The sequence below is a fragment of the Streptopelia decaocto genome (genome assembly GCF_964273445.1).
Source record: "Streptopelia decaocto genome assembly, chromosome: 2".
Taxonomy (NCBI): Eukaryota; Metazoa; Chordata; class Aves; order Columbiformes; family Columbidae; genus Streptopelia; species Streptopelia decaocto.
The window spans coordinates 23,255,624-23,277,807 of record NC_138655.1 but is presented as its reverse complement, the minus strand read 5'-3'; the positions used below and the strand labels follow the sequence as shown (position 1 = coordinate 23,277,807).

At 36.9% G+C, this 22,184-nt stretch overlaps 1 protein-coding gene across 10 annotated transcripts in view; it reads left to right on the top strand.

The window, feature by feature from the left end:
• VPS13B (vacuolar protein sorting 13 homolog B) overlaps positions 1 to 22,184 on the top strand; it is a 455,756-nt gene that overhangs the window by 176,453 nt on the left and 257,119 nt on the right. For all 10 annotated transcript variants that reach the window (XM_082046868.1, XM_082046872.1, XM_082046866.1 and 7 more), the window contains one exon: positions 21,701 to 21,810. In XM_082046868.1, the coding sequence (XP_081902994.1) occupies positions 21,701 to 21,810 (110 nt within the window). The remainder of the gene's footprint in view (positions 1 to 21,700; positions 21,811 to 22,184) is intronic.

Below are 22,184 nucleotides of genomic sequence, written 5' to 3'. Positions count from 1 at the left end.
GATGATCTCAAACAGGTAACTTGAAAAGAAATGCCCTTTTAAAGTAATTCTAATTGGTAACTTTGCAAATGCACCTGTAGCCCACAAGTTCTCTACAAAATCATCTTAATGCTAAATAGAGATTCAAGCACTTAAACTTTCTTCTATGTAAATATAGCTGCAAACTTTTAAAATATATTTCAATATTTTAAAAATGAAATTTGACATGTCATCTCTAAAATCTTCTGAACACAGTCATGTAGCTAGTATACATAATTCGGTTAAAGGTGATTTTTGTTAAAGCTAAGTGTGGTAATAAGCTGGAAGAAATGCATCTTCTCGGATTATGTAACTGTCACGTAAGCTAATTTTACTGCCAGAATTAACTGGTTTTTGTGAAGGAGGAGGAAAAAAGCCCCAAACCAAACCAGAAAGAAACAAAAAATAACCAAAGAAACCAACCACAACTTATATGTTTTTGCAGTACTCTTCTGTGGTTCACTATATAGTACTAAATTTTCAGTCCTGAACTTGTTGGGTTGAAAGATTATTTTTAATAAGCCCCATGCAGGAAAATCTAAAAATGAGGAATTACTAAAGATTTACTCTTGTCACAGCAGCATTTTTAAAATAGCCATTTCCAGGCATCTAGGGGAACAGTTAAACTTTTCTTTTTAATCGGTTAAAGTGTTACAGGCCAAGTTGAGTGCTCTTACAGGCCAAGCCGAGTGTTCTTTATTTATTCCAAGTAGCTCATTCAGTAAATTCTTTGAGTGTCCCAAAGGGCTCTGTGTGGAAAGGATGTTTACAAGTACAAAGTCAGTGTTATATTCACACTATGTGCTTGCTTAACTCCAGTTTGTTTTAAACACGCTGATATATGTTACCATTTGCAACATTAAATCTGTTTTCATGGAGTGACACCAATTTGTAATCTATTAAATGTAGTCATTAATGGCTTTTTTGCTGAAAGTACCCTTTTTGGTTTCTTCCACATTTTGCAACCATTAAAAGGGTACCAAACAACAAGTTTTCCTACATACAGCAATATTTTTTCCTTGTTTGATATCTAGGAAACCTTTATCATCTTCAGCTGTATGGAATCCCTTATTTTATGTTCATCCTGCCTGTATTTTGATAAAATTTGTTTTTCAAATGAAAAGGTATTTATATTGCCCCTGAAGTGTGAACTTTTTTGGCAAATATGCAATATTGTGTGTTCATTTTCTGCAGGAGAAGGAATGGGGGATATGTAGGCATTTGCAACATATACATAAACATATACAGTAAACCTTTGTAAATATTAGTAAGTTATTTTTTCAGTAACTCATTTGCTTTTAAGATTGAAGCTTTTATTTGCAATATTGGAATTAAACTAACATGAAGTAACAAAGACAAACAAAAAATTACGTATGTCCCCTTATTGTAAGGATAGCAAGCTCTGCATTATTATCTGTTAGCAACAAGAGTGTTTGTTCTCTATTGTCATTTTTAGCAATTTGCCTTCCAAACTGGCAGGGCAGTGAAGTGGCACAGATCAGCAAATCATGTGCATGACAGCATAGGCTGCTTTTGCTGTTATGAACAGAGAAGGAGTGGAAACATTTTTTGAACTATGGAAAATGAAACAGTAGCATGGCAACATATTATTCACGTCCCTAATTACCTATCGATAATTAAGATATAATATGGATTAGCAAGGGTAATAGTCTTTTAGGAAAGAAATTAGCTTAGAATGTTTACTTCTGAAGCCACTGGGTAGCCAGATAAGAATTCAAGTCATGCTCGGTGGAAATGAATCTACTGCTCTTCTGTGCCATTTTAGGGCAGAGCAAAAGCCAATTGCACAGGAGACAGCAGTAAAATGACAGGAGAGACAAGTTAACTGGCTCGCAAAGGAATGGAAGAACAGCTGCTGAAGTGGAACTGAGTGACACACTCCTTGTCTTGTGCCTTCTTTTTCTTAAGAGAAATAACTTGAGATCCATGTAGTCAGACGTAACTGATTCTTCTGTAACACCATTCCAGTGAATCTCTGAAGTGAGAATCCAAAATATGTACAAGTCTCTTGTCCTATTACCATAACTTTTTACTGTAAAAAGAACAAAATACCGTCTCTAAGTTTTGCTTGCTTTCCCTCTTTCTGAATTTGTGTTCTTTTTAATTTATGTTCCACTTAAGTCTATTCAACTGAAAAATAGGTTTGAAAGGCTATTTTCAGGTTTGGCTTGCAACATCAAAATGGATGCAAGGCAGAAAATCTCATTTCTGTATTATTTTTAAGTTTCAAGTAGAAATAATACAGACCAGTAGGGACTTTACAGATGTTAATTGTTTGCTATGTGAGACCTAAATATAATGATTGTCATAAAACTTCAGCTACCAAAGTTGAGTTTCAAATCAGATTACAGTCGATTATTTGTCACACCGTAAAAATAAATGGTGCTTTCAAAAATAAATAATATTACAGGTTCAGAAAACTCAACATAGTTAAGAAACAAAACCAAAAGGGTAGGTATAGCACAACATGCCTGTAAGAGTATGGAGTACACTGATGGGCTGAAAGTGAAAACATTAAATGTACTTGAGGGGCTACATTTGAAGAAATAAGGAAAGATACTGATGAGATTGAAGATATTTGGTGTGTTGGGAATAATATAACATGAGACTTGCAAAAGAAGATGTGCAGATGGAAGGATGCTGTCGGATGACAGAATAGATGGAAGAAAGATGGGAACTCAGGGTAACTATACCCGGAGACAATAAGACATAAAATGTGAGTAATTATATCAGTAGATTAAGAATCTGAGTTAATTATGCCTTAAAATACAGTTTTAAGTTTTTCTTTTGGGAGTTCAACCTGGTAGATCTTTTCATGCAGTTAAATACTCTGTGTGGCTTTTGAATACTGGATTTCCTCTGAGACCATCAACATTGCCATTTTCTGTTGTATTTCCAAACTTATTGAAGGACCAGAAGATAATGCCTGTCTGCTACACTTAGTTGATTTAAATCATATTAGTCTATGATGTTCGTGTGGGAACCTGCCATATTCTTATGAATTCATATTCTCTCACACAACTTAAAAAACCAAAATCACTCAAGCAAACAAGAAAGCAAACTCCTCTTTTTTTGTCCCATTCTCTCAAACTGCTCTGCCTTCCACTGTCATCTTCAGCACCAGCAAAGGATTGATATATTGGTGCCTATTTGTCCCCAAATGCAGATAGAATTTTTATTCATTCCAATAAAGTAAACTTTGTAACAGAAAGTTCACAGAGCAGTACAAATATATGCAAATTGGATGTGGCTCTTTGTAATTCCCCAAGAGAGGTGACAGAATCCTCCTCCTTTCTGTCACTTCTGTAGAGGCACTGGTCCGTTTTCTTGCCCAGGTGGCACAGCTCGATGTGACCTGGATCACCAGAGGGCACTGCTGGGTCTCTGTAGGGGGTCACACTGTTGGGCTATGCGTGGGAGATAGTCGATGGCTTTAGAGGAAACTGGATTTTTTTCATAATTTACTCTCTGATAATACTTTTTTCCTTCTTGATCCAATAAGAGATCTGAAAGAAAATGCTAGAAGATCCGTTTCCCGGGTTTTGGTGGGGTGTGTTTTTGCCCTGTCCCTTCCCTCTTACTGTGGAAGCCTGACTCAGTGTATTCCTAATTCGGGCACCTAAGTGGTGATTCATGGGCTGACATTTAGGATCCACAGTTTCCTGGTAATCAATAAAAACATGAACTTCGGTGTGGAAACTCAGTGCTTCCTTTGGACAATATGAAAATTCTATTGCCTGTGAATAAATAACGTCTCAGTAAAGGGAGATTGTAGCTTCTCTTAATATTTTTAATCTAATTTATTATTTTTACTATATACTCACTTTGTAATGAAAGAATGATGAGGAAAACTTTCTTTGTGAAAGACTGTTAGACTCTTTAGCTTAGAGAACATTTACAAACATTTTGCGCTAATGGAAAATACTTAGAAGATATTCATAACTGTAGGTTGTTTCTGAATGTGGCAGTAGTGACAGGAAAGTAAACTTTCATGGAATAAGGATTTACATTACATTTAAGCTTTATTATTTGACTTACGCTATACTGAAGTTTGAGTACCATGGGGTTTGTGGCTAGGATAAACGACCTTTTCCCAGTGTGATATCTAATGGGATAGAATCCTTGCCTATACTGTGTAAGTTATTATTGTAGCTTCACTTCAACCAGCTACCTGGAGGCAATGCAGGTTTGGGTGTTATCTTCCATAGGCACTTCACAAGCAGTGGATCTGTTGGGTATTTCTCAGCATGAGATTGCTGCCAGTTCTTGAGAGGGAAAGAACGTGCAGAATCGGTTTGGACACCCGGACAGGGCCAGAGGCTCGTGAGCCAGGGGCATGACTGGAGCATTGGGGACAATGGGCTGCTTCTGCTGGAAGATGCTGGGAGCTGTGCGAATTTGTTCTTCACGTGGCATCTGTGGAGGATTCTCATCCCTTTCCTGAATGTGGTGGTCTCTGGTGACAGGAGTCATTGCAAGGGCTGGAGGAGTCAGTCTGCGTATCCTGTGAGAGTGGCAATAAATATGGGATATAATTTTTGAGGAGTGTTTTAAATACAATATTATCTCTTCAGCTGTAAACAAACGGTTTTCTACATTTCAGCGTTTCTAGGTATTGCAGTAACAGTGGTAGATCTCTTAGATTAAAACATTGTCAGTAGAATATAATATAGGAATTAAAGCTAAGTAGTTTTCTCATATCAGGAAGAAATTGTTAATGCTTTTTCTTCTGCAGAATAATACAAAACTGAATTAATTTGTGAATTTTTATCAGTAAATGGTTATTTAACTGCAAATACTGTACAGGTTAGTCCCATAGTGTTCTCATTACAACAGCGGTGTTTCAGAGTATAAAATGCGCTGTGCGCCAAATATGTGATGTTCAAAACCCAATCTATAAAGTACTATCTTTTCTCAGTGCCTGTAACTGCTTCACTAGTCACTAAGCTGGAGAGTGTAAGACATGGGCACAACTACAAAAATTCAGATTAGATCCACAGATGATGTATTCATTAATTTGCTTTATTCCGCTTAAGTGAAAAAGTCATGTCTAATAAAGAAGAGTACAGTAGGTTCTTTGATGTTAAAAGCACTCATCTTTCATGTCCAAGAACCCTTTTTTTGGCCTTGATTTTTAGGCACAATTAGTATTTGTTAAGTTATGGTCTGACACAAAATAGATGCTTAAGAGAGATGGTTTTTAAGTGGTGTGTTGCCTCTCTGCCGTAATTCTGGGCCAGGAGACTTACAACTTTCATATGTTATAATGTATTATATTTAAGGAATATCTCATCTGATTGTAGTGTATGAATATATGACCTTGGACACGCAGGTAAAAATCAGAGTTTAAGTAAGGTTAATCTTGCCATCCACGTTTACCTTAGATTTTGGAATCTAGCATCTTTTCCCATTGGATACATTTGCCTATTGTATTTCTCACAACTGAGTTTCATTTACTTTTAAATACTATGTGTTTTCTTTGACTCTTACTGTGCTACTGTGTTTGGATTTACAGGTATTGTAGTATTACTTTTTAATCATTATTAGAATTATTTCAAATAGGGAACATCTTCTCCTTAGTAGCTGGGAGTTTTAATAAAATTCAGGTTTAGCCTGTTTTGATGAAAACATCTATTGAAATCTATTGTTCTGCTCTTGTGTAGCTGCATGCATTGACAAAGAGAACTAGACAATCATATCCAAAACTACAAATCCTGTGGCTGTTTACAAATTTCCAATAAATATTATTTACATGCTGCTAATTATTAAAACAGAAAGTCATAATGCAGCTTGTGATCAAGATTTGCTGCTGTGCAGGAAGATGTTCTGAGTTAAGTGGTCGTGTGGAAAGGATTAACGTAGAATTCAGCAGATAATCATCTGAGTTACAAAGAATATGCGAGAGTACTAGGGGCAGTTGCATTTAATGAAATAACTCAGGGTGCTGTCAAGTCTTCTGAGATTTGACAGATGCAGACGCTGATGTGAACACGCTCTCATAAGCAGCAAGCAGCACGATGAGGTGCGCAGCTTCCTCAGCGTACCTTGACATTTTTATAGCAACCCATGCAGGGTTCAAGAATTTAGAGCAGATTCTATTAAATAATGTTCTTCCAATATGTCCCTAACTGTAGTAGATTGCTGTGATGAGCCTCGCTGTTTCTGTCTCTGAGGCACACCATGAATACAGCCAGATCGGTCCAAATAGAAGTTATTTTCCTTAAATTGGGAGGTACTCAAGTTAGTTACTGTGCAAAAACAACTTGGATATTCCTAGCTATTGACAAAATGAATTTATTTTCTGGCAGATTTTCTGGATTTTAAGTAATGACAAAGATTCTTTTATTTATGTGTATCTGTAAAATAAGAACACAAAATTGAAAACTTCCAAGGCAGTCATACTAACTATTCATCTGCTTTTGCCTTGGACTGAAAACAGCCAAGTAAACAGAGTTATTTTGAACTATCTTGTCACGTTCTTCAGTTGAACGCTGTTTAACATCTAGCTTGTCACTCTGGAGATAGCTGAGCATAGATTAATATTTACAGAAATTTTACGTGATTTTAATAACCTTTGGACCTGGTATAAACTTACATAAAAGGAGAAACCAGCTATGCAGCACTAGTGAAGCAGATACAGCTTATTCCACGTAATATTGATGATGTGGTAAAAGGCAGAAAGCAACTGAAACACAGCATGTATAGGACTGCTCTGTTTGTTAGCATATACGAACTGATTTTTCTCTTAAACCCGTGACGTAATGAAACTTTAAAATTACTTGGTCCGTGATTCACGGTGGAGATTTGTTAGAATGACAACTGCATGCTTGAAATGCCTATACATCAGTCTCTTGTTAAACAGGTTTTAAATGTTCTCACCAGTTAACCTTGCCCCCCAAAAAACCCAACCCCGTAAACAAGTATTCATTTAGTATTACAAAACATAAAGCTACAAACAGGCACAAGACTTTATAAGTGTCTGCATTTTATTCCAGAAATCTGGTTTCTACACACACAGTGTTATAATTGTAATAAAGGACTATGAGGTTAATGAGCTGAGGAGGAAGGAGCTGGTCAGGTTTACTTCCCTTAATATCAAAAAAATGAAGATGAGGTAAAATCCTCTAGCTTTTTTCCTCTTACGGGTACAGAAATGGCACAGGACACTCGCTGCGATGTTCACCCCTTGGTTTTAGAACTGGCACCTTTCCTGCCTCAGCACAGAAACACAGCTCTGAGATATCTCGAGAAAAAAATGTGTTTAGCTCATGCTGTGGTTACACCGTATGGACCATTCAAGGGCCCACAACATGTGCTGTCAGGCAGAATATCTAAAACGGCATGCAGTATCTAAAGCATGGTTATGAGTAAACATTCCTTTTTGTGATCAATTGCTTAGAACGCTCATTGATTATTTTCTTATTGTCTTTACCTGATTGGATTTCTTTTTTGTTACAATTTTAATAGTCTGACATGTGCACTAAGAAATGCGGGAAAACTTGACCTAAGTAGTTTGTAGCAGGTACAGTTTTTGCTGATCTGTAAAATGTGCCGCAAAAGCACATACCGCTCTTTTGGAACACATCCCCAAAGGATCTACTCAGAAAATTAGTATTCTGAAGACATCATGATATATTGTTAGCCATCTGCAGGAATATTTGCTTTGTAAATAAACTCAGTATTCTTAGAATGCTTGTGCAGATGTTTTAGACAGCTTACTTAACACTTTTTTTGCTGAAAATCTTAAACGAGGTTTGTAAAATCATAAAGCTGCAGTGTTCAGCTTACTGCCAAGATAATACTAAAGGTTGTATGTTTCTGTTTATTTGTAATGTTTCTCTCCGAAGACACAGTAAAAACCTGAAAGCTGGTTTCACTTAATAATAATTTTTTCAAGGCAGCATATTTAAAAACTCCCAATGTGGCCTAAATATATGACAGCAGCTTTCTGCACTTCTACTAGTGAAGAGATGCAGTTTTGTCATTTACCTTACCTGTGATTTTCCAGTACCTGAATTGGAGAAACTCATGTGCCTTTTTTTTTCCTTTATTCCTTTTCTTTTTCTCTTTTTTTTTTTTTTTTTTTAAATCAATATTAACACTAATAATATATATATATATATATATATTTTTTAGTAATAGCCAACTAGACAGTGTTGTTGTTGTTTTTAATGCAAAGAACCACTTTCACCCAAAAGTGAAAGTAAAATTCCTGCTCTCATTTTAGCTGGGAAGTGGTTTAAAAGAGTTTCTGAATGAAGCAACATTTTGGATTTATTAATAAAAAATTATATAATAAATTAAAATTTACAGTGTTTCAATTTTTAAAAAAAGTTTAGTGGTAATGAAAGAGGTTAAAAACTGATGAAGTGTGTTTACATAATAGTATATTTAATGCTTTAATATATATTAAGCACAATTAATCTAATACAGATTTCCTGTAATTCAGAAATATTAATTGTGGGATTGAGCAAGCCTGTCCCTAAGAAGTTCTTATCTAGAACCCCAAGAGTGAAAAGATATCGATCGTACATCTTGAACATACATTCAAGAATGCATATTTCAGTCTAAGAGAAAATGACTTTACTGTATGAGGAGGTTTCAGTTTTTTGGATGTTTCATGTCTAGCTTTGCTGAGTTTCTAGAATCATTTATCTTAACAGCTGACCTTAATTGTATGTTCAAAGTTTACAAAGAAGCTAATCTGGACTAGAATAACTGAGTTCTACATCAATTAAAAGATGCAGTAATTTTGAAACAACGAGTAAATGTTAAATAACCATCTCCCTGTTCACCACAGGTAGAAATGAACTGCACAATCTTTGGCTTTGTTTGTAATTTTGTGCATTCGTTTCTGATGAGAAAAGGTGAACTTACTTTTTCTGCTTGCTGCATTGGAGGCTCATAGCTTTGTATTTCACGCAGAACAATAAAGTAATTTTTATAATGAACTGGTTTAGCAATCTGGAGATCTTTAAGAGTATTCGGCATGCTATCTTTCATTGATTTCCTTATAATACTTTATGGAATTTGTACTGTACCATGAAGATTTAAACATCATCTTTAACTTAATCCTTTGATTTTATGCCCTCTATATGACCTGTAAAGACATGTTTTTATTATTTGTCTATTGGTGATCATGGTAACATCCGTTATATTATTGAGAAGTTATTTGATAAATTCAGAGGTTTTTTTGTTATATTTATCCGGTAACCTATATGTCTGTGAGATTATTTCATTTTTTAAAAATACTTTAAAAGTATTCAAAATTGCCCTCAGTAATAAAGGCACGATGATCAACATGGATCCTTTCTTTTCTGGCATTTTTAACATTAATTGCTTAATCTCTGTAAATACGACTCTGATGGGCTTTCCCTTGCCTAGCTAAGATTATTCTTTAATCAATACCTGTAACAATCGTAGGGACCATCACCACTGTCTATAGAGTCTGAATTACTGTACATTTCTAGAAGCATAAATGCTAGTTTTAGAAGTTACCAAATAATTAGAGGGCATGTTGTAGCAATTCCTCTTTGTAACCAGCGTATATGAAGCTATTCCAGAAGAGGATAAAATTCATACCAGTAAAGGTGCAATTTTACATTTCATACAGAGTTGACTGAATCTGTGATTAATGGAGTAATTTTTTTATTTCTGGGTTTTGTGTTTACTTACAAGGAGATTACACAAAGGAAAGCTTTTAGTTCTGCTGAGTTTTCCAGCATCCCCGATGAAAGAGAAGTAACAGACAAAACTGCAGGCAAGGAATCCAGATGGTGCTGTATGCATTCAATATGCTGATATGTAAATTCAATCAGTATATCACGCAACTTTGCAGTATGCAGCAGGGCAATTCTCCTTGTTATTTACACGGTGTGGGAATTTTTAGTTAGTAGTACATTGGATATCTTGAACAAGTCCTCCATTATCTAATGTCGTTAATTTTAAATGTTTCTGCAATCTCTTGAAACTACAGCACAGTCCCAAGACTTTCTGAAGCCGACTCCCCTCCCGGAGGTGTGAACACAGATATGTCCACATCTGAGATGTCAGTTGGTCCACGCCTGTTTGTGTCTTGGTACAACAATTTGAGTATATGTGGAGATGCTTATGTTCCTTTCTTACATGTAGATTTCATAAGCTGAGGAAGGCTTCTTGGCTTTATATCACAGGTGTAAGTCTATCAAAATGGTACTGTAACTCTCAAAATCAAATTATCTTTAATGGACTCGTGGAATTTAATTCAAATTTGGAGTAAGTCAACATGATGTTATTGAGTATACGTCTAAAATGTAATTTTCCGTGTTTATGTAAATTGAGCACAGATTCAGTGACGTGTTTTTTCTTATCTGTGTGTGCTCTCACAAATACAAGCCCCTTTTGAAATTATTGCCTTTGCAGACATCGGCTGCAAAAAGGACCAGGATTGACTGTCCGGTAGAAAACCTGCTTATTTTATTTTCATAGGATGTAAAACTTGTTTTTTTTCCCACTAGGTAACCAAGCACTGCAAATTTCATATTTTTCAAAATTATTGGTTATATTGGTTAGAAGGTTGTGGGTTTGTTTTTTAGTTCATTTGTTTGTTTATTTTTCTCTTTTGTTGGCTGGTTGGTTTTCTCTCATGTGTTGCGGGGTGTTAGTTTGTTGTTTGGGGTTTGTTTGTGGGGTTTTGTTTTTGTTTGTGTTGTTTTGTTTTTTAGAAAATGTTTGCTTTCAACTTGAGCCTTTATGTATCAAGTTTCTCTTAGGGTGCACATATTTAAGGAAGAAAAAAAAAAGTGAAGTTTATGGTAGAACTGTCCACGTAACTTGACCGATCTTGTAGTGTCACAACTTTGGTAGTGCAATGTTCTGTGGCAATTTTGATTGTGGCTTATTGTTTGGCAACTTACTGATATGCCACTTCTTGCAATCTTGTAGAGCACAAAGTCTTCTTAACCAATATAAAAGAATATATGAATTAATTAGGATTTTCTATTTAGGAGATACATAGTTTTCCGTTCTTCCTCTACTTACATTTCTGCCATAGAAAAGCATAACCTAATGTGGAATTTCTACTGTAAAGCTTGTTTGCCTTCCTAAGTTACTTTCTATTCCTCAACCTCTGTGTCTGTGGGTGTATTCTTTTAAATGAGCACCTAAAATATTTTGTGAGTCCTTCTGTGTGTTTCCTGTTGCCTCTGAGGAGCTGTAATGTTTAAGGAAAAAGGAAACAGAAACCACAGCTGTATATTATTCAAATTACTTTTAAAGAAGGCACGTGAGGCATCTGCTGCTGAAAAGACTTCAGTTTTATAACCTAAAGTGCAAGACCAGTTTGTAACCATAGTCACAACACTACAAATGTTCAGCTGCTGAAGAAGGAATGAAAATAGCTCCCTTCGTGCCCTGTTGCCATAGGGGAAGAATCCTGTTGCAGTTCCCAGTGGAATACTGCTGTAAGAAATTGCAAAATAGCATTTTGGCCGACAATAATGAGGTGTTTATAAATACAGAAGCTGAGCTGTATTAAGAAACTTCTTGGCACTTTTCAGAGCATTTGCTGGTTTTAGTTTAAACCCTGTATTATAAAAATATTAATAACAAACTGGAGATCGTATTGAAAGTCACTTAGAAAGAGGTATATTTAGGCATTGCTCGTTTTAACTATATCATTAATTCACAATCTTCCTCTAATGTTGTGTCACAACAGAAGCAGCCGTGTGGCAGCGCTCTGCCAGTCTGGTCACAAGGAAGGGCAAGATGTGATCCTGATCTCCGTGTGCTGTGATACATGGTGAACTGCTGACCGATATAGACTGAATATAGACAGCAAAGCTTCACTCTGCCATTTTTCATGCTAGAAAAGTTGAGACAGCTTATTAGGCATTCTGATATCTTAGTTAAGGGTAATATGTTTGGATCATGACTGATATTATTCTCTACATGGAGAGATGATGGCGTGTGATCCTCTCTTCCCTGTTGGGATGTGGGTGAAATCAAGTATTCCAGCAAAGATCTGTTTCCCATGATTTCAGAGCCTTGGAGCAGACCTCAGCTATTTTCTGCTTTTTTAAACTAAATGAGATATTGATAATTCTAACGTCATCTTCCTGGCTGTGTTTCTGGGCTGAGAATTACCCAAGATAGATGCCTTTGTTATGAAGTGAAGACCAAATCTGACCTTTAAAGCCAAAGGTAAATCTGCCCTTCTTTTCTGATTTCCTGCAGTATTTCTGACTTTACAGGTGCTCTACAAGTCTGGGAATGGTTCTATGTGACTAAGCCTTTCAAACCCAGCCTATTTATGGTAGCTTTGAGACTTCTGCCTCAGGTTCTCCAGTGTTTTCTTGTGCTGTATGAACTATTCACCTAGAACCCTGGAAGTTTGCACCCTGAGCAGCCTTGCACTAAACTATCTCATAGTTGGTCAGACAGTTTCTCAGCCTCGTGTATCCCTTATTGAAAACATCCAAGTCAGCTATCGTCCTAAACCTGCAGTTGTGCCAGCTCTCAGCTGGAGCATTCAGGTCTTCTAGACCTTGAAGATCCATCCTTTGTCCATCGGGATGCTTTAGTTTCAATTTCAGTCCACTGTCTGGCTGGTGTGGAGTTGTGTGATTCTCACTGTTCTTACAGTTCTGTTGTTCAGCAAGGAATAAAAAGTTCATTTAGTAAAACATGCAGCTTGAGAATTTCCCTTTGCAATAGAACGGTCTTCTCGATAGACAGCATTCCTTCAAAGGCAATTGAGAATACCCATGAGCAGGTCATATTTGGACAAAGCTCCTCCACAAGCAGCTCCCAAGATTTTACTCAGCAATTGCTCTGTCAAAACATTATTTCCCTCACTCTCTTGCAAGAGGTCTTTGTCCATTGACATGTGTTTTCTCTGTGCCTTGCCTCTCCACGGCCCTTTGGCCTTCAGCTGAAGCTCTCTCTGCAGCAGTTTCTGTGTGGAATTTGGAGGGTTTTTTTTAATCAAACTGTGCTGCAGGATTGTCTGCAGTGATTAGAACTCATATGTTGCCTATCTGGAGACTCCAGTATCTTCATCAATTAACAGCTCTGTAAACAGTATGTAAAACACAGCTACTGGTGGTACTTCAACATTTGCATACTTGCCAAGAACAATGCAATAATAAAAATCGACAAATAATATTGTATTTGGAAAGAAGTTCAGCTGTTGCAGTTTGTCTAAGGCTCTAAGGTCCACATGCAGGTGGTTTAGACCTGGAGTTGTTCAAAACCCATTTGCTTTGGAGTTGACTACAGTAAATAGGCAACCATTTAAAAAGGAAGAAAAGAAAATTACTTAACCAGTAAGCGAAATTCAAGATACACGTGTGTATACATTTTTATTACTGTGCTCTCTGCTCTGGGATTTGGAGAATGTATAATGCTTTTGGCATGGAGCATAGCGTGAATCAGGGAGCATAAATAGTGAATGAATGGTATTGTGAAACAAAAGTTTCCAGGTTTGAAATGCTTCTAACTGACCCTTTTGACTGACCAGAGCTGCATGCAGTGTTCTCAGTCTCTGTGTACACACTGGATTTATGCACTGATATAGATTGCATTTTCTGTTTTATTGCCTGTTTCTTCCTTTCTAGTGAACGTTGAGCTGATGCTTTTCTAGAATAAACAGAAATCTTGTTTTCTGAATCAAAGCAGTCAGCTCAGTTATCATTTTACATGTACAGTTATGATACAAGGCAGTGATACCAGTCGGAAAGGTGTGTTTATCTGTATTGAATCAGCTGGGATACTCTGGGAGTTCTTTACTGGGCCCTGTTCTTGGATACTCTGGGTAGCTCAGCAGAGTCGGCCACCACATCGATCTCCCAAATGTGTTGGGCAGCACAGGTCCCTGCAGGGCTCTGCCATCTTCCATAGTGAAAATTACCATGTTTTCCTATCACTGTTTATTTTCTCACAATTAATTTAACCAATTGCAAATTATTTATCTATTCAACTTCCTCTCTTATCCCATATAGGTAGCATAGTTTTTTAAAAGCCTTGGATGAAACACCTTGTGGAATTTTTGTAGGGAATACCAGTAGGCTGCGTAATTAAACATGCTTTGTCCTTATGCGTGTTGATTCCTTAGGCGGACACTAGGTTCGAGCTGTAGTATCTCTTATTTTATAATTCAATTTGTTTAAATTTTTGTTGCAGAATAGAATATGATCCAAAAGTAGTACTAGACTGCTGAGATCAAATGAAAGAAGAGATTTGCTGCGCTACTCCTCTCATTTCTAATCTGTCCATTAAATATAGGAATTAGCAAAATTCTTGTTTAACAGAAAATAACCATACTAACATTTTATTTCTGGTTTTCTTGAGAAGATGCCTTTTAAATAGTTCATCTGAAATTCATTCTGTGTAGTTACAGCATTTTACAAATGAGGCTAAAAAGTCCTCATAATCTGAAAAATAGCCCATGTGGCCTTTAAAATAGGATCGAAGAGGTCTTAGCCAAGTAGAGCAAACAAAAAATGAGGAAAATTGCCCCATAGTTTCTTCAAAGCACCAAACAACTTCTTACTTTAATGAAATGTACAGTCTCCTCTTGACCCATAAGAGCGAGTTGTACTGGTTCCATATGGAAAATGCAAAGAAACGGCCTTGACAATGCAATATGTATTTGACTTCTTTTGCCACAGAGCTCAAATTCTCAAACCCATGTTAGCATTTTGAAAACTTGGTCAGATATGATCAGGTTAGTGTAGTTTCTGGCATTAGAGGTCTAAGTAATCTTCGTCACACATGTAATTGTGGTGGTATCAGATACAGAGGCAGAACTGTCGGTAGCCTGAGAACTAACTCTTCTATATGTGAAAGTGTCACAATGCTGGCAGACCAGATCTTATCCATGACATTTCATAAAAAAACACAGATCAGGTTTACAACATCAAATGCTAACTAGCTTTCTAGTGGGACTTCCAGGCAAAAAAGGGACAAAGGGACCAAAGTCTGGTTGATACCTTTGCAAACTGCAGTGATTAGTTGTAAGTTCTGCTGGGTTTCTGCCCACCTGCTTGCAGAGCTGTATCCACTAACAGCCTCTACTCCGAGTTATTTTGGGCCACCCTTTGGGCCACCCTTTGGGCCACCCTTTGGGCCACCCTTTGGGCCACCTGTGTTTTCTGAGCAGAAACATAACTCTGGACAACTTGAATGTTGTATTTCTCGCCCCCCTCCCCCCCCCCCTTTTTTTTTCTGTAATGAATGAAACAAACCAAGTGTTCCAAATGGTTCATGTTTTCTAAAATATTCATATAATTTTATTCACTCACTGACAACATGGTTTTGAAGTCATTATAATATATCCTTCCTTTCTATCTGTGTAGTACTTTCTGTCAGTTGAATGTAGAGCTCCTTGTTCTCCTTATGTTTACACAATAGTAAGTATGATGGTTAAAGATATAAACAGGACCTAAAGGTGAACATGAGGAAATGATACTTGAATGAGATGTTCTTGCATTGAAAACCTAGAAATGAAAGAGATGCTATGCAGCTCAGCATAGAAATATTGCTGTTATGTTGTCACAGAGGTGATTCAGTAAAAAGCTGACATTTCTGTATATTACAGCTGTTTACACATTTCCCATCTCATGTCATAACGTTTTTCCTCAGTAAGAAAGACAAAATACAAGATAGACTCAATTCTGTTCTTAACATGAAAGGGCAGAGATGGTGTGACATACCTGAGCATTGTTCTCCACACCTTGTTTTGATATACCTTGCTTCAGCTTGATTTACAGAGCTGTGGCTCCCTGTGCTTTAGAAAAATGATGCCTGATATACAGCTGTTCGTGTTAATCAATGCATTGAGCAGTGTCATGTTTTGCCTCATTGTTTTACGTCTTCGACTATAATTCCATGTTATAATTACATAATTCGGTATTTGTGAGTATTCGTGTATGCATATTGATGGAGATAGGATGTTTCTTTTCTTTAACCCTAATAACGGCTTATCAGAAGGTTCAATTGAAATTAGACCTGTGTGATTTAGGGTTATGTTTAACACAAGCCAAACCCGTACGTTTATTTTTGCTATTAGTTACAGTAGGTACTTAGCTGTGGCACAATTTTAACATCTGAATTATATCCCTGGGTGCTGCTATGTGATTTAATAATCTCACTTCTGTGCCTCACTTTCTCTATTTTTGAAATGAGAACTAATGATGCTGACCTCTTTTGTTTCAGCACGTAATGCTTTTCTGCTATAAACCTCAGTAGGAAAGTTACAAGGTCATGATAGCAGTAGAAGTACATTCTTACTGAATGTTTTCTAGATCAAAAGCTGCTTTTTATTCCTCCCCCGCCCCCAAATGAACAGTGTTAAAACATTCTGGTGTGTGTATGGTTGAGCAAAGACTAAGTGTTGTATGAAGGAGAACTGTGTTTGATGTTACAGCCCAAGGTGCCTTAGTTCATGGGAAAATGTTGCTGCACTACTTCTGTTTTAATAAAATATTTTAATATTGGTCTAAGCAACTAAACCAATTGATCTTAGAGTTATTTTAAGCACTTGGTGAACGTAAAACTCTGAAAGTACAGCATACTTGGAGATTTTTCTTTGAGATAAAATTAGGATAATGTTTATATTAAAGGCCATCTGTAATCATTCAAGTCAACCTTGAATAGGGAGACATGCAGACATATATATCAGTAGTTAGACAAAATTTATTAACTTATTGTGGCTGGCATAATATAAAAATAATTTTTTACAATCCTGTAAACTTTGATGTAGATTGAAATATCTGTTTCCCTTGTCTGACTCGGCAATTCGGGATGAAATGCAGAACTCTGTCTTTTAGATAAGCTGGTTATTTTGCAAGACAATCGTATTTGGCTTGTCGTTGATATTCCAAAGTAGACAAAAAGGTTGCATGTTTAATTTTTATGCTGTGTAAGTGCAATCTTGAAGTCCTACTTCAGCTCTCGTTCTTCAGCTTGGGATGCGACTGAAAATGGCTGTGGTGCCATGGGATAGCTAATTGGTAAAGCCTGTTTGGAATGTGGGCAAATGAGCCATTTTGGCAGTGAGCAGAGTACTAAAGAGCACTCTTTTCCCTTAGTTGACTCCCAGGCTAAAATTAAACAGAGTTGGGTATTTCCACATGTAGTGATTTACAATGCATCTGTTCTGAGTCAACTAGCAGAAAGAACTAATTACCTATATACTTTTATAAAAAGAGAACTCTTCGTTTGGGTGTAATGCACAGTTTTGTATTTTTATAGTATGCCTTTGTGGAAATGCCCTTCAAAATGCAAAATAATAAGTGGAAAGATTATTTCTTCTTTCCGTTATCCTTTAAAATAATTGGATACTAAATCCATGATGCTAACTCAACCTGTATCAGCACCTGCTGATCATTCCCATGGTCTGAGACATACAGGAGTCATGAGATCAACGCTAAAATAACTTGTGGTGCAGTTTATATAGCAAGATGGTATAATGTTTTCTTTAGTTACTTAGTTACTAAAAATAAACAAAACTTGTCAGAATTAGTTTTTATTGTAGATCATTCCCTTCGTTCATATTTGTGATCCCTCCCCAATAGAAATTGCACATTAACTAGAACTTTAGTTTCCTGTAAGGGTTTTTCAGATAATTTTATAGAGGACTATCTTAAATGTTTTACTGAAAGTTTTTTTTCTGGAAATAGCAATATGGGTGTGTTTGGATACTGCATATGCACAGAGCAGAATTTAGAAACAGTTCTGCCAGGATTATCCTTTATTATTGCAGAGATAAAACATTTTTCTGTACAGAAATAGTGAGGCTGCTTCTCAAAGTCTAGTGCATCATAGTATGTTGTTGCTGTTGTATTAGATGTTGAGTTTCAACAAGTAGATATATGACTGAACTAAAATTGTCTACTCTTCCTAGTAAATGTTTCTCACCAAAAGTGCTGGGAGTGTCTCAGTAGCGCGGTTTGCTCTTTCACAAGGCTTTTACATCTCCAGAAAAACAGCTGGGCTTGCCAAGTGTTGCCATCTCCCTTCTTCCCAAAGTGCTCTTTTACCTCAGCATTCCTCTTTCACCATCCTGCTGCCTTCTTCCTTTTCTTCTGTCTCTGTGATCTTTGAAGTCCTGTCCTGTTTCGTCACCACCGAGCATCCCTCAGCACCACCAGCCTGCAGCTCGACTCTGCCCCATTTCACCTATCCTGCCTTTACCTCTTGCTTCTCTTCTCAGCAGCTGCGTCCCCCAGGTGTCCTCTTCTGCCTCACCAGAAGTGCACCATCCCTTTTTGTCCCACTTACTGAATGCTTGATTTTCCCTTTAGAAGGAGAGCATAGGGCTGGAGCCCAAGGCTGGTGCTCTCCTCCCTGCTCCTCCAGCAGCCTTTGCTCTGCACTCAAGGTGGGAGGAGGTGGCAGCAGAGCTGACCCAAGTGCAGGAGGCCCCAGGTTGTCCTCTGCGGGCCCCCTGGTCCCTTGGGAAGCCGAGAGCTGTTGCTGCAGCTGTCGTTGTCTGAGGAAGCTTGTCAAGAAGCTCGTCCGCAGGATGAGAGTGCCAAGCACAGCTGTGCTCTGCTCCTCCTGGTCCTCCTCCAGCCTCCCCTCCATTCCTGCCTTCAGCAGAGGGACAACAGTTGGGGAAGAAAGAGATGATTTGACCCAAACTGGCAAATGACACCATGACTTTGAGGAAATTCTCAAATGTTCAAAGAGTACGTGGTGTTTGGTTTGATTCTTATTTTCCTAATCATTTAATAGATAGATGCAATAGATGACTTTGGCAAGAACGGGGATCTGGAAAGGAAACCTGGTGTGGTATGGGACTAAGGTCTGTTTTTTTCCGAAATGTAAATTTAATTAAAAGGAGAAAAGGGGAGGGGAGAAAAAGTTCACCACAATCTTAATGAAATCCAGGAAACTCAAGCATTGCATTTTAACAGAGACAAAATAGCAATTAATTTTTTTTCTTAGACGTGTGAGGAGTTTGCTGCCAACTTAAAGCTTCATCCTCGCAGCAGTGAGATCTTTGTTGAAAACTGGAGCGGGGGGGTGGCTCTTGTTTCTTGACATGAAAATACAAGTTTAAGAGTTGGGGGTTTTTATGGATGGGAGGAGACAATTGTAAGAAATTTTTCTTTGACTACATAGTTATTTTGAAGACAGCTGTTACACAGAATACAACTTCACATAGGTGATTAAATTGCTCTTTTATTATAGTGGCTGAGTAGCAAATACAGCAGTAAATGTCAGTAATTCAGTGGGACAGAGTTGGCTTGGTAGGAGGACAAAGTTACCCGACAGTCAAATTGAACGGCAAAAAATTGTAATTGCTTATCTGACTACTGGTACTGGTTTGGATTTGTGTTTTGTTGTTTATTTGTTTTTCTCTTTTTGTTGTTGTGGGTTTTTTTTGGTATTTTTTTCTTTTTTTTCCTATCAATGGCTATCAATGACAAAAGACAAGTGGAAAAATAAACTGTTTTAATCTCTGTTCTACCTTAGTTTAGAATTTTATGGAATTGTACTAACCTGACTTCATTGAAGTGAAAAGATAGTTTCAGTTCAAAGCATGTCTTAATTGTATTGAACTTCTTAGTTTATCTACTGCAAAAAATTAGCTAAAACTAAGTTGAGTAACTAGCATCATTTGCTCCAGTAACACTGTATATTTTTTTCCCTTTTCAGGAGTCAGTTATAAACGTGGGATTTCTTTGTTGACTTTGCATGTAGGCTGACTTTATTCCTAACTCTTTGGGAGGTCTCTGACTCCCAGTTGTCGTATCACACATACATTAAACCTTTCATTAAGTATTGCTAACAACAGGCAGTATCTCTTAAAGATGCAGGATTCTCTTATTTTGGCATCCAATTATCTTATGAAAGTTAATGATTGTAGCATATACTTTGTCAGTCCTCCATTACCTTCTCCTTCCTTTTTCTTGTCCCGTCCAGCTCCTGCTGCAAGGCACGTTCACTGCGCTTCTTACCTGCACCTTACCCCTTCACTTTATAGTCGACATCGGCTTTGCCTTAGTTTGCAGATTTATTTCTAAGGTTTATTACTGACATTTAAAACCATCAGATCACATAGCCGGGTGTGTGTATAAGGGTTCCTCACAGCGTGTGTTCCAGCTCTGAGCCTGTGCAAGGCGGATGATTAATCTTTCTGTGTTTCTTGACTGCCATCTTCCTGTTGAGATCATCAGGCTTTGCTTACACTGCCCCAGGTTGGTGGGTCTTCTGCCATTTGGAATTCACCTGGTTTTAAAATGTAGTTGTATGCAATAAACTCATAACTTACCCCTTTCATTTTTTTTTTTTCCTCGTTAACAGTTTTTGTGATGTATTACATATTTTGAGGCATGTTTTTGGTGTTTTTTGGAAAGTACAGTGAATTAGGTGACAAGCTTTCTGAGTTTATTTAAATTTATTATTAAATTCAGAGTGCATACTTGTATACTACAGAGTATCATAACATATATTTCTTTAGGAACTATGATTCTTTGAGTTACAGAACTACTGTAAGTTCTCTGTAACTTGGTTTTGGGACCTTCCAGTAACCCGGGTGTCTGTTTTGAATTTGTTTCATTATTTCATTTATTTATTTGCTGTAAGATTTCAAAGCTTATGTGGAAAGATAACTGCCTATTACTACTTGCCATGCTTTTTCAATATAATTGATGTCTTTGTGTTATGTTAATCCATTTGATTCTGCATTTTGCAATTCTGTAATTAAGTTCTTCTGCAATAGATACTTTATCTGTACTACTAAAATAAAAGCTTCAATAAATTAATACATCATCAGATTTTTAATGCAGGTTCAATGGAATAATGCTTCATAAATTGGGTGTTAGTGTGCTTGGTTTGAACTATATGTTAAGATTTCTAGATCCTGAGAATAGGCTTTTTTTTCCTATTTTGAGCTTTAGTGTTTTCCATGTAAGTTTTTCTTCACAAGCATAAGAAAACTAGAAGCTTACATTTAAGAAATGAAGTCCTATCTTGTAATCCTAGGACTTCAAAGGTGAGATTTAAACAAAAAAAGATGTATTATAAAACTTGGGATAAAATCCTAAGAGCTCACAGTACCAAGACCGCCAACATTACAGTTCAAAAATTTTCCTTATTTTATCTAAGTAGTCCACTAAAGAGTATCCATGACTGCATTTACATGAAACACGTTCGTTCTGAGCAGCTTTGGGCAGAACACAAACCTAAGGTAGACCTGTCTTTATTAAAAGAACTGACTGCCCTAGAGTTAAGTTTTTCTTTATTGAAGTTGGTGAGAGTCATGTTTTATATTCTCCTCTTTTGGTCAAGGGTCTCATTGACTCATTTCTTGCATAATGTTGTTGCTGGCTGAGAATCTGAGCAAAGGTGTTGTGTGTATTCAGCTACACACAGAACTTTGTGAAAACAAGCGTTTTGTTTTGGCTAAAAATTGTCATAAGCAAAATCAAAATGCAATTCTCTGCTTTTTTGTGTATATGGCCATAGCACTGGCAGTGCTGGCAAGTTTCTCACTTTCAGGAAGTTATTGAAGTTTGTCTTGTTACTCTTAACTGGAATTTAAAATTAATATATATGTAAGTCTAATCCAAATAGAAGTCTGCATCAAAGATGATTTGTGTGCAAGAAAACTGAGCCCATGTATGGCAATTCTTTAGCAGATAGTTTACATTTTCTTTTCTATGCTCTCTAGGTGCAGTACTCTTGTCCAGTGTACAAGGATTAGCGATTAATGTGGATCCAGTCCTATATACTTGGCTTATCTACCAACCTCAGAAACGAGCTAGTAAGCACATTCAGCAGGTACGTGTTTTTGGAGGGAACAGAACGGGGAGAGGGGAAGCTTTCTCTTCCATATGGGCCAATCATGCATTTTTGCTCCACATATTTATTCTGTTTTCCTGCTATTTTGTAATTTGCTGCACACACTGTCGACCTTATTTTGAATTATTTTAAATGTTTTGCATATTAAAAATTTGCATTTCACATTTTCATTTATAATGTTTAATTAAAAGAATAGAGAAAATGTGTTTTGATGGTCACTATTTAGGATCAGTATTTTGCAACTAGTTATAAGTATTGAGACCCCATAAACCTCCTGAGTTAAAAGCCATTTTAATAGGAAATGAACCATCCAGTGCATAACTTGACATAATTGAATGCTGTAACAGGTTTTG